The 13,179-nt window shown below is 40.3% G+C and overlaps 2 protein-coding genes across 4 annotated transcripts in view; both read right to left on the reverse strand.

The window, feature by feature from the left end:
• Window positions 1-362: 362 nt before the first annotated feature.
• On the reverse strand, window positions 363-9,474 carry samhd1 (SAM domain and HD domain 1). The gene is made up of 16 exons (XM_066702441.1): window positions 9,146-9,474; window positions 8,026-8,092; window positions 7,647-7,719; window positions 7,185-7,345; window positions 6,568-6,683; window positions 6,351-6,421; window positions 6,086-6,259; window positions 5,391-5,491; window positions 5,086-5,194; window positions 4,808-4,899; window positions 4,500-4,615; window positions 3,967-4,103; window positions 3,750-3,839; window positions 3,387-3,491; window positions 3,085-3,222; window positions 363-2,876 (listed from the first exon to the last, which is right to left on the reverse strand). The coding sequence occupies exons 1-16, from the start codon at window positions 9,321-9,323 to the stop codon at window positions 2,727-2,729; spliced, it is 1,878 nt and encodes a 625-aa protein (XP_066558538.1). The 5' UTR covers window positions 9,324-9,474; the 3' UTR covers window positions 363-2,726.
• Window positions 9,475-10,080: 606 nt separating this feature from the next.
• The window catches only part of LOC136748576 (glutathione synthetase), a 34,776-nt gene continuing 31,677 nt past the window's right edge, over window positions 10,081-13,179 (reverse strand). For all 3 annotated transcript variants that reach the window (XM_066702443.1, XM_066702444.1, XM_066702442.1), the window contains 5 exons: window positions 12,890-12,956; window positions 11,804-11,998; window positions 11,417-11,498; window positions 10,938-11,127; window positions 10,081-10,522 (listed from right to left, as the gene is read on the reverse strand). In XM_066702443.1, the coding sequence (XP_066558540.1) occupies window positions 10,399-10,522; window positions 10,938-11,127; window positions 11,417-11,498; window positions 11,804-11,998; window positions 12,890-12,956 (658 nt within the window). In that variant the 3' untranslated portion in view covers window positions 10,081-10,398. The remainder of the gene's footprint in view (window positions 10,523-10,937; window positions 11,128-11,416; window positions 11,499-11,803; window positions 11,999-12,889; window positions 12,957-13,179) is intronic.

The raw sequence follows: 13,179 nt of genomic DNA on the forward strand, positions 1-13,179 counted from the left end.
TCATGTTGATTATATTATAATACATCTAAAATAATGAAAAAATGACCAGCTGAATTGTACAAGTTCAGTCTTAACATATTTTGACAAAAAAGCTTTCCAATCTAATTAGCTGTGATGTGGCTTAAATAAGACAATATACAGTTAAATTCTGAATATTCCTTATCGGTTATAAAAAGTCCTCTTTGGATTGAAAATTTAAATAATTACTCAATCCCTAAAGTACATTGCTCCAAGAGGAAATTAACGACAAATGGGTGCTGTGAGATTCTGTTCTGTGATCCCTTTGATAAAACATCTCAGTTATTCAAAATTTAGAATAAATGCTCTCAACTGCACTCTAACCAGCCAAGTCAAAGACAAAGTAGTATGTAAATATTTGTATTTCTCAGTTTCAGGCAGATAAATACCAGTTACATTTCAGTTGAAGTTACAATATCGACCGAAACATTCCCATTTAAAATATTACAATAACTTGCATCCACACAATCAAAAATAAACCTCACAAAAAAGTGCAAAATATATATATATTTTTTACTGATAATCAAAGCAGTTCAATTTTGTATTGCTTTCACAGAACATGTTTCTTGCACTTTGAGTCTAGACCACCTACTTTGTTGCGAGAAAGGTTAGCCTGATTGGCTGGGTCCTGAGTCAGCCACCCTGATGTTCTACCAAAATATACAAAATCTGTGAATTTTTAACATTCATGTGAACAGAGAACATTTGCTAATACGCATGATGCATTGAAAAGCAGCAGGTACAGTGTGCGCAGGTATCCATGGCAAAGCTACAATCTCACAGGTTAGGAACACACCAAGATGGCAGCCCTAGAACCATTAATAAAGAAAACTAGCACAGGAAATGAATGTGCTTCTTCTAATGCAAATGTCAGCTTGCAAGTGGTTTCATTTGTCAAGAAGCTACACTCTGTGTCTGTTGTACATAAAGTAATTTTCTGTTACTATGAAAACCCTAATGAATACACAATCATACGCATCAGAGGGGTTGAATGGTTAGACAATTCAATGTATAACAGATGGACAAGATGTGGATAATTTTTACATGATTGAGTTTGCAACCCAAAAAAAAAAATGAAAGCAAATGTACCCAATTCTTGAACACCACCTCGAGCATTTTCTGAGGAAAGAAATGCATTTAAATAAATCCTGTTAGATGTCCTATACAGATCATTAGATTCCCTGTATCTGAAATGTGAATGTGAATAACCACCATTATTTCTCTACGATGTAATAACGACAATGTTTCATTTCTGAAATATGTTTAGGCAACAGAGACACTAGGGAACACTGATACTTGGCCAACAGCATCTATAACTTTTAAAACAAAAGGTGAGAGCTGAAGGATAAAAGTTAACAGAAGAACTGTTAATAAAAAAATAAAAAAAACATAAGATTCACTCTTAGAAACACAGCAAAACAGAACAAATATACATTCAGCTTAATGACAAAGTTTTACTGTACGTATGATAAAAAGTATAATACAGGCAGCATAACTGAAATATTCAGAGATTTGCAGCCTAGGACTTTCACAAAGGAATAATATGATCTAATCTATTGGGGATTATGCAATGAAACTCAAAACATTGGTTATTTATTAGTCAGAGAATTGATTGTTGTGTTCCACACACTTTGAATTAACAACAGAAATCTAAACCTGCGTTTTAAGAGAATGGAATCACAAATTACAAGATGTTCCAAACAGAGCCTTGTACACAAAGCTGTATGGCATCACAAGGCTTCTTCTGCCAAACTTTTTTTGGCACCAATTTTATGAGGCTATGATCCATTTAAAGGCTGAGGAGCACATGATTCCTGATGATGTTTACAATACTTTCCATTAAAAAAATAACACCCATCAAATCTCACAAGAATGACAGGAATTCTCTCTTATGTAAAAAAAACGCCATCTACGTCCGTGAGGTAGAAACACACTTTCTTTGACATTCACAGAAGTGCTTGAGGTTCAGGAGAATTTGGCGATGGAAGGCATCCACCTGTTATGCTGATAAGTTTTACACTTTGCACACTTCTGAAACGAAACCAAAAGAGGGACTTTCCTAGGTATATTTCAAATCCCTATCCCAAATAAATGGAGATATCCCTGCACTCTGAATAAATATCTAAAGCATGTTAGCAGTTCTTTGGCCAGCTGCTTAACCCAAACAAACCCGACTGAGTATCAATCGAGGAAGGACCCACATGGCTGTTCACTCCCTCCTTCCTTTCTGTAACACCTATCTACATTCATATCTGAAGTGCAAATACCACAACACACCATCTAGCCAAGAAACCTCAGCATTTAACACAGCTAGCAAAACACAGAAAAACAAAAGGAAAGACTATTGTGCTTGTGCATTATCTAAAAAATGTACTCCATTAAATAAAATGAGTAAATAAAAGAGCATAAAAGTAACATAACTTATATTAAAGACCTGAGTGGTTTGTGGTTATACTGTTAATAAAAAAATAGATTGTTTGATATTGTTTGACTTTCGACCTGATCTTGCCCGAGTCTGATGGAGTGGATGCGGCTCTGGGACATCTTGCAAACAGGCAGGAGCTTCTGACAAGAGCGGCTTTGAATCCTCTGCCTCGTTCGGCTGCAGCTCAGATCTTCACCCATCCCCCGCCTCAACCTTCCACCATCAATATGAAAAACCACAGTATACCATCCCCTTGCCTTTTTCTTTGTTCTCCCTCACCCTCCTAGAAGAGTTCTTTCCTGGCCCTTTTCTTCAAATGGATAGGGACTCCATTCATGGATCTTCCTCCCTTTCCATTGTCGTCATCATCGTCATCATTACGAAGCCAGCTTTCTTTCAGAGGAGTCAGCTCCGGGGCAATAATGTCCCCGTCCTGCACGAAATCAAACAAGAACCGAAACGCCATCACTTCACACACAAGATTCTCACAGTTCAAGATATCTAATAATGATCTTTACACAGCCTCAACTATTTAAAACAAATGCAAGTTACTTCAATTAAGTAATGGCAAGCAAACCCTTGTTCACTTCTAACCCACTCAACCCTGACAGCTCTCCATCAACTGTGTTACGGGCAGTTACCTGAGGTTGGACGAAGTCTCTGTCGAAACACCACTTCACAAAGTTTTTCTTGGCTGCTGCAATGCTCCCCTCATCTGTCTTCTTGCAATAAACGCGAATCAGCTGCTCAGCAAATTTCTCAGGCAGGAGCTGAGACACCTGCAGCGACAGACAGCATTAGATTCCCTATCCCTGTTTGAACAGTGATCTAGAAGCCTGCTTTGTACACAGCTTGAGCAGGGTTAAGGTTCAAGCAGCAATCACAAGACATGTGGCTGGTATTAAGATCTACAATCTGGAAAAGGCTCCAAAAAGGTACATACCTGGTCTTTACGGATTTTGATGGCTTTAGTCGGGTCATTTTTGCAGTAGAAACGCACATTGTTGATGGGGTTCTTTTCCTTCATGCCATAATCCATGTTAATTATCTAAGGGAGAAGAAACAGTTTAAAAATAACGATGTACCAGTCCATTCTATATTTACTTGATAGAAACAAATCTGACTAACACTAACGTATTAAAGAAATTCAGAATACAGGACAAAATAACTTTAAAATGTGTTGCACTGACTGTGAGGTAGGCATGCCTTAGGCTGGAAAAGAATGGGGCAGGAACATCACAATAGGAAGAGCCTGGTTTTGTGATCTGGTAAGAACTGCAATGGGAAGGAAATGCTTTAAACTCACATTAACAATGAAGTCTTCAGGTTTCAGCATAACAGTGGCATTCTCTGGAGATGCATTCGCAACTTCTCTGGGCAAATTCACCAAGTCATCCTGAACGAAAAACAAACTGCCATTAAATACAGTAATTACAAGTTGATCGCAACTTAACAACCCAGGAAACAGATTGCCACAATAGTGTACTCCCCCTAAAACAATTAGTACTGAACAAACTGCTTACTGGTGTGATAATTTGGGATGTGGGTTGCGTTTGTCCAATACACTTGTAAAGTCTGCGGTACATCACGTTGTGGAGGATGGTCCGGGCCTCGGCCAGCTCTGGAGAGGTGGAGTACAGAATCTGCTGGAAGATGTGATCTGCAAGAGACAGCCAAAATATTCAGCCTTATTTGTCTACACAAAATGAACTTTTCCCAGCATTAGAAGGGACCCAATTTGAGAGTTTAGGATTCAATGTGTTTTTTGTGAAAAACTTATCTGAACAAAACGTCACTAGGCTCACAATTCAGAAAAAAGGTTGAGCGATACCTCTAAAATGAATTAAAATGCTTGTCTTGTGTTGAGTTTCTGGTGTTTAAAACGCTGTTTTGCTCTGACATTCTTCTTATCAAAAATCAAACTGGATCAAACTGAGGGGCCAACCAGTCACACATGACAGAAACCAGATGCTAATTTCAAGACTATTGGAAGAAACCACCTTTTCTAAAAGGACCTAAGAAAGCCCTAAAGAAAACATCAGAGACAATGACTGACCGGTCAGCTTGGTGTAGGCCTCCATATCATCAATTGCTGTGGAGATTGTGAACATCTGTCCTGCGGAGCCCTCTATTTGAATGTGTGGATCAGCCTTCACAAAAGCCTCCGTTATCCTGCAGAAATTAATCCAGAGGTGGTATTTAAATAAGGTTTGAAAATATAATGTGAAGGGGAAACTGAATTACTTATTACACACAGAACAATCGCCTGCTTTGAGAGGCTGTTGCATTTCCATTCCAGCCCCTTCATTGCCAAACCAACACCAGTGGTGGGGTTAAGCGGCAGAGTAGTGCATCTCCACTCACATTGTCTCAATGATATTGCCAACTTTGTGCTGGTAGGCTCTCCGGTGAAGGCAGTTCCGGGTGTGAAACATGTCGTACAAGTTCCCTACCTCCTGGAAAGAGAAAAGAACGAACATGCTTTATTTCAGCTGGGGTCCAAGCCTCCTGTAAACCCCAAGACAGCTCTTTGTTCAGTGATGCGGTACAGGACCATGCCACTGGACACAAGCATCAGTTTGCTTTAATGAGTGTGGTACAATACAAAGACTGTTTTCAGATGAGAAATACGACAACGGGACCTTGTCTCGGGTGCAGATGAGTTTCTTTTTCTCCACCTCACACACCCGGGCAAACTTCAGAAAGCGCTTGTAGTCGAAATTGTTTTGGATCCCAAGGTGGTGGCAGTCCCTGATGGCATAAAAACAGGAGCAAAATGTATAATGCATTCATCTCTGAATGGCTGAAGTTCAAAATAGAAAGACACAAATGGGACACAGTATAAGCCTGTATACATGCTTTAGCTTCCAAATATACAAAAACACTCTAAAAAACATTATACTCTACCTTTATTTAAAACACACACTCATGGTTGAGATAGACCCACCTGGCAAAGTAATCCCATTTGTCCACATCGATGCCGTTTCTCTTGTTGGCCACCACCTCATACAGGAAGCCCTTCTCTTCTGCCCTACCCTTGTAGGCCCACTAGAAGAAAAACACAGCAAGGCCAAAATGAAATAAAAGAAACAGCTCACAACTGGTCATTTGTCATTCCTTTAATAAATCATTCACAGAAAGGTATAACAGCAGACAGACTTCTGGCATTAATCACTAAGCACTATTTAAGATCTACCTTGTGGTTTGGTATCTATGAATAGCTCACACTTATCAAATAACTTCCCCATCAGTTTCTCATAAATATGACTCAAGCAGGCGGTTAATGTGAGCAACACTCAGTTTGGCAGACTGAAGCAACACAGTCAGCATCTGCCTACTGGGAAAACAGGTTTTGGTTTCTGAAGCAGCCAACCTTCACATCACCATTTGCAAAACTAAAGGCTATTCTTTCCAAAACCTGGCCTTAAAAGTGTAAGGTTACTCAAAACTTGAGTGTGGCCCTCTGTTCTGATTTCCTTCAGTTATAGCTTGACAAGACATAAAAAGCTTCACATCTAATACCTGAGCCAGTTCTGTACGAGTTCAGAGTATATCTCCCCGGGCACAGAAGTGCTCAGAAATGACACGCCAACCAGAATGCCCAAACGTGGCGGGCCTGAACTTGTCCATGCAGTGACTCACCGATGACTGGTCCTGGCTGTCTGGTACGCCTTTGCTTGTGTGCTTTGGGCCAGCAATCTGCTCTCTGATGAAGAACAGATCCTCTGGAAGAACCAGGCCGAACTGTTCCATCATCGACTCCAGTTTGTTGACGGCGATCAGGTGATTAAACATATCGACGGAGGCAGTCTCATGCTGGAGCACACAAACACAGAGACAGGGGCTTTACTTCAGCACATGACCACAACCCTCTGCTTCAGTGAAAAAGCACAGCGGCAGTACACACCTTCCACTGGTGGCCTGCACGGGCTTTTGGGAGGAATATTCCATCAAACATGTGAGAAAATGGCCCATGTCCTGAGAGAAATTAAAGGGGAGATCATATATATATAACATTTTCATGTGATATAGTGCCTTTCACAATGAGTCATGAGTTTACAACGGTCACTGTGACCCAAGTTAGTATACAGTATAACCCTCAGGCACGAAGCAGCCAGGCTCACCCAGGTCGTGACACAGGCCTGCGATCTGCACACACAGCATGTCCCTCTGGGTGATGTTGAGCTCCGGCTGTCGCTCATGTAGCGCCTGGACCAGCCTTCCAGCCAGGTACCCCACCCTGCAAGAGAAACACCAAGTGCACTGCATCACAACACGGCTCTGCACACAGCTTGGACACACTGGACAGGTCTAATCGCATTCTTGTGTCAGTAACAACCTGCAAATACTTAGATGATTAAACATCCCAGGATAGCACCTGCTAGGTATTCACACTAACATCTTTAATTATTATTCATCAACAGTAATTAAAGCAGCTTTGTTTTAGGCTTCCTCTTATTTCAAAATGTTTATTTTACTTTATTTAAATAAGTTTATGGAAATTACCAAAACAAAACCCTTATTATTTTGCAATAGGTGTCTCCAACACCCATTCATTCCAGTGTACGTGCAGGAAACAAAGCTTCCTGGATGAAATGTAAATAAAAGCAACAGCTCAGCTGATGTAATTTATTTATTTTTCAACTTGAGACAAGAAAGTTACAGAACAAATATTCAAAGCTGTAAAAGAAAAAAAAAAAAAAAAAAGGCAGTGTTCTACAGCACAGCAAGCTGTTCTTACCCTATGGAGTGCTCAAAGCGGTTGTGTGAGGCTCCAGGAAACACAAAATAGGCTCCGCCCAGCTGCTTGATGTAGCGCAGTCTCTGGAACTGCGGGGTGTCGATGATACGCACCAGCAATGGGTGCATCTCTATGTGCCCGTGAATGGGGTCATTGAAAACCTGCAAAGTGAGAAAGGGCCTCAGAGCTTCACATACACTCAGATGATCCTTATTGCATGAGAGCCAAAACACTCTGGGCTGGACTCAATCAAAACGTCAACCCACCCATCAAATCACACATTTCCACTTCAGTAATTTATTTCACCTTTCAACTGGGTAGGAGACTTAAAGCAGTACAAAGTGAAATCTAGAGTCGACTTTTCTCTTGAATCTTTTTTAATGCAGGCTTGAATTTATGACCAAAGGTGTCAGTTTCCTCCCTATCATCATTTTTGAGGACAGAAAAAACACATTACTTTACCTTCATCCTGTGGACAGAAATCTGCCACAGCTTTTTTAGGCAGTGAAGAATCTGTAAGCGGACCCCCAATGGGCTGAAGAGAAAAGAACCAATGATCATATCCGACATGCAAGATACTTGCATTGCAAGGCGATTCATACAGAGGCTTTTGAGTAAGGACATAGGATCAAATGAAGCAGGAGTTTCTGAAACGCACTTACCACAAAGCTTTGAAGTTTAATTAAATTTAACATCGGTTAATGAAAAAGAATGATAGTTAATGTAAGATAATGCAAGAGCTCAATTTCATTGCCTTAGAAATAGTCAAATTAATGCAGTTGATTCATGTCTTTGTTTTTGCAGAATTTAACAACCTGGATTTTACACTTGGCCTCCTCACCTGATGCCCATTTTCTCCATATGCGAGTCTGTGATGTAGGGCAAACCCACACCTGTAATCTGTTCATCTGTGGCAACAAAAAAAAAAAAACTATTGGATTTGGAAAGCAGCAGCACAACAATCTGTGAACATGCCCTTTTTATTTGCTTGTAAATGGTCTTCAATTATGTGTGCAACATTTAGTGGTGCTTTCATGTAATTATCCTGTTGAAATACAGAGTTCACACATCCAGTCTGTACTGGATCACGTGAGGCAATACAACATTTGCAAATTGACAATATAAATATACGAAACCATAGCTGCTTTCATGATGACAACTCTTATCTTATTTAATTCATCCACTCAAATGTAAACCGAAATACAATAAAAATTGCTATCACTTTTTCCAGCATAACAGGATGTGCATCATCTCCCAGCTCCCACAGTGGGACAGGCAGATAATGGTCTGCTGGCAATAACAGAGCCAAAGAGCCTTGAAAACAAGTGGTTGCTCTACTACTAATCTTATAAAACACAATTAAGCTTTATTGGCGTTTTGTCAATTTCTAAAGGTGCATTTATAAACCGCGGTAAAGTCAGCGTCACTTTGATACAGGTTTGATATTCGACTTGCGCTAAATATGAATAAAAAGAGCTGTACCCCCCAACCGTAATAACTAGCGTTTTCAAATCAACTTCCACATGAAGACCAATCCTGAATGATTTCACAACCTTTGTTTTAATTGTGAATCATAAGCACAATTGATGAAAACAATAACAGCCATTTTACGCGCACATATGCGGCATCTCCCAGCTAGTAGACAGTATCTCTCGGTTCCATTTCAGAAAGGAAGGCGACACAAGCACGGCTATCTGCACAACAGAAACAACACGATTCATAAACTGCATCTGGGACAAGACTACACTTTTGAGTGACAGTCATTGCTCGTCTCATGTACAGACTGATTAGGTCTTCGTTATTTGGGTATTAGATTAGTTGTACGAACATGAGAAAACGAGTGAACCGGTTCCAGAAGTCATCATGTCTTGCAATGCAATAGCCAGGGCTCTTTGCCAATACAGACGATAACAGTGTTGCATTATGTTGAAGGTCTCTGCTGTAATATTAAGTCAGCCCACCTCTGAATCTCTGCTGCCACTGGCCGAAGCCCTCCTGCTCCAGGTACCTGCACGTCTCCTCGACACCCCAGTCCTTATAATCTTCATGCGACCGGGGGGCTTCAGAAACCCGCTTTTCTGGCGTCTTGCACATATCGGAGAGGAAGCTATCCTCTCTTGGACGCTTTAGGTTTTCCATGACGGTCTGTGTTGGTGTATAACGCGATTAAAATACAAATCTATGTGGGGAGGAAAAACCAAAAAAAAAAAAAAAAAAAAAAAAAAAAAAAAGCACAAACTAAGCGAACAGCCCGCTTTGCCTCCGTCCCGGCTTTCCAGCTCTTCAGTTTTTTGCACCTTCAGGTTTTGCCGGTTTGCAGGCGCGTCCTCTTGCTTTCTGATTGGACGAGCGCGCTATCTATGCCAAAGCCACGCCTATATTGTCTACCATAGAAATCACGCCTTTAAAAACCTTATATTTATTAGTTTTGCCATCTACTGGTGGAAGTAAAAATTGCATCGCCTCCTCAGAATTCACCGTCCTTGCATTTTACTTTCTATTTCATTCAAACATTACAATATCGCGAATGTTACATTAATAGCTAAAAACTGTTTTGACGAAATTCAAATAGTAGGTTGAGACATTCAATTAATTTATAATATAGTCGCATGAGGCAAGGCTTAATTATTAAAGCTACTATTAGAATTGCACCTGGCATAGTCACCAGCATATAAACTAAACGAAATCAAGTTGATATGTTGTGTATATTAGTTTAAAGTGTGTTTTACGTATTTATAAACTATTGCACATTCTTATCCATTATGAACACACACAAATTAATCCGGAAAAGAGACTGTGTTGATAGAAACATCTTGGGTACACCCACATCAGTGGTAGACCAAGTCTGCTACTGCTACTTATTATTGTTTTTATACATTACAATTGTCAGATTAAATCTTTCACCAATTTGATCTTTATTTAATGAAATTGAAATTACAGATCTTACATTTTGCTTAAAGGATCAAGCTTCATGATTCAGTTGGGGTGTTTAAAAAGACAGACAGACAGACATGTTTACACATACATACTGAATATAGTTTTATATTTAATTAATCATAAATATATGAATTATATATACAAATAACCAAGCCTTTGCATAAAATATTGAATCTAAAATCCTACTTGCACCACCTTTAATTTATTTAATTCAGTAGTTAATCAAAAGCTGTCCAGTTGTGCAGTTCCTCCTCTGCACTGAGGGAGGCAGTGTTGTTCAGACTAGGAGGGGGTTGTCCAGCACTGCCACACCGGTTGTCAACCCCCCATCTGAGTGTTCAGCACTCTTGGTCCTCAGGAGATGTCCTGTACACTCATTCAGCACCATGCCCTTCCCCTGCCTGTGTGGACACATGAGTCACATGAAGTGAACCGTCAGGAACACATCCCTACAAAAGCACTTCAAACATTTGTCTAACTGAAGCAGCAAGTAATTAACCTCACTACCCAGAGGTGTTTATGGTTCCTTCAGTCAAAACAAATATTTTCATGACCGCAAACGAACCACACAGCATTTAAGAAGGCAGTATATTTTTTGCAAACAAGGGAGCAAAAACATGAATAAATAATAATCTGTCCTTCACCACTAGAACTCCAGGTAAATAATATTAACTCATTTTTAGAAGAGCCCGCTGTGATGTCAGTGTCCTGGGATCCATGTGAATCAGTAACTATGTATTAGGGACTTGAGAGGATGTAGCCAAACCTTAGTGACCCCTATAGCTTTCCGGTGCTGACAAGAGTAACACACTATACCTGACGTAGGCTCCGAACATGCCCAGCTCACTCAGGCAGGTGCTGAGCTTCAGTGGGCTTCCTGATCTCAACAGGTAGTTCCTCACTGGCTGAGGCCGGATTTTGTCCATCAGAATGTAGGCGCACCTCTCTGAGTTTTCTTTGACACTTTCCAGCACCTGGCAGATGTCTTCACCGTAGATATTGTTACCTACAAGAGAAACTACCCGTTAACTCCAGAGCTAGACCCAGGTCAAGAAGGAGAACGGAGAACTGAGAGAACGTATGCCATGCTTTCAATCACTGGCTTTACAGGGGCTTTACTGAGAAGTGGCCCTTAGATGTCACTTCTAGTGTAACATATTTTCAATAATAGATTTCAGACTCTGAAAGAACTACTTATCACCCAGCTGAAGGTAAACTTTTAATTAGTTCTATTTATTTTTTCTTTGTGTATTTTTTAACAGAAACTGAAAATGTGTCACACAACTGGTTCTTACCTCCTCCTTCTCTCTGGGGCTTTAAGACAAAGTGGTCTGGGTTAGCTATGGCCATAGCTACTGTTCTGTCTCCTTCTTCTCCCTGAGTATCAGTTAGTCAGTCAATACCACTTGTGAAAAGGTATATGATTGTGTGCAGGATATTCAAATGGGGTTTTCACATCAATAACAGTTGAATCAATCTAGCAAAGATATCCAGTGCAGCAGTCACATTTTTAGACTACTTCTGGTAATCCAATAGCATACTCTCAACACAATTATGTGTATTTTTAAAGAAGGAAAAATTCTGTAACACAGTTTTAAGATGATTTGACTCATCTATACTTATCTGCAGTTTACTTTGCTTACACCAGGGAAAAACACAGCAGGCTTTCCTGGTGAACTCACCATGTCCAGGCTGTACAGCCCAGCAAAGGTAGCTCTTATCTGTGCGACAGCCTTAGGATCGTCAGGGAAGAAACGCTCCAGAACCCCGGGCCGAGACATTTCCTGCTGGACCTTCTTGGTCCCGGCCAGGTGGGTACTGATATCAGGGCACTTCACTGCCCGGGAGCGCTCCATCATCAGTCTGGCCTCCCAGCCCTGGGCAACAACAGTGTGTTCAAACCAGGTCATTCGTTCACACAGCCGTCCTTTACTGTTAAAGTCGGTGTCTGGATTGGTTTGGTAAACAACTAAACCTTTATATTTTATTTTGTGACCATTCAATCTGTCTGTAAACCTTGTAAAAACCCAAAACTATCAGTGTTGGAAGTTTAAGATTTGTGGAGGTCCTACACCCAACCCATCCTCAAAACAATACAACTCAATACAACTGGAACCATAATACCATAATTTACTGTAGCAGATAGTACTACTTCTGCTGTAATAGTTAGATACAGTTGGTTACAGTGGGGGTACTTTGACTGTATCACAGGTATAGTGTTACGTTTGTGTGCTAGGACAAATGGGTGACAAGGCCAGTTATATATGTAGTTACATAGTGTGACCACTGCAGGGAGGTGGCGCTGTTCTCTGTCCTGGTCAGGGGTCTGACCCATGCACTCTAGAAGCTGGGATAACTGCTCTGTGGCAGTTGCCCTCTGACCCAGAAGTGGAAGGTGGCCAACTATAAAAGGCCAGTGGTTGGTGGAGTGTAAAATAGTTTAAGAGTTCAATATAGCGTTGGTTGAGTTTAGAGGTTAAGACTATTTGGTTTGAGTTTAATGCGTTTGGAGTTTGGGAGAAAGTGGTTGCACAAGCTACCACTACAGTCATTCTGTCACATTACTAACCTCACATTAACCAAATTGTGAGCAGGTATATATTATAGATTATAGACCAATGACTTGGTAAACTAATCAACCTGACAGCTGGTTTTCTTTTTTTCAATTTAGCGTTAGTAGAATAACGAGAAATGGGAAGTGCCACCAGTAAAATTGATAAAACCCACACAGATCAGTAAGGTTAAAACGTAAGAGAAGATGTCCAGACCTGTTCTGTGTAATCTTGAGGCATGAGCCCACTGCGGAAATACACAATAGCAACTTCTTTACCGTCTCTAAAAATAAATAAATAACACACAAATTATACACAAAAAGCTTATGCATCTCTTACACTTTCACCTAAACAAAATGTTATATTCAAAAAACAATTCTAGTTTGTCTAGAGATTTCCCTTATCAGGAAACAAACCAACAAAAAATGCTGCTCACATAACTCTTACAAAGTCCTACTACTTGAAATGAGCCTGCAGATATTACTCTCTTTAATCTGAGTTCAAAT

This window comes from Amia ocellicauda, chromosome 4, assembly GCF_036373705.1.
Source record: "Amia ocellicauda isolate fAmiCal2 chromosome 4, fAmiCal2.hap1, whole genome shotgun sequence".
Lineage (NCBI taxonomy): Eukaryota > Metazoa > Chordata > Actinopteri > Amiiformes > Amiidae > Amia > Amia ocellicauda.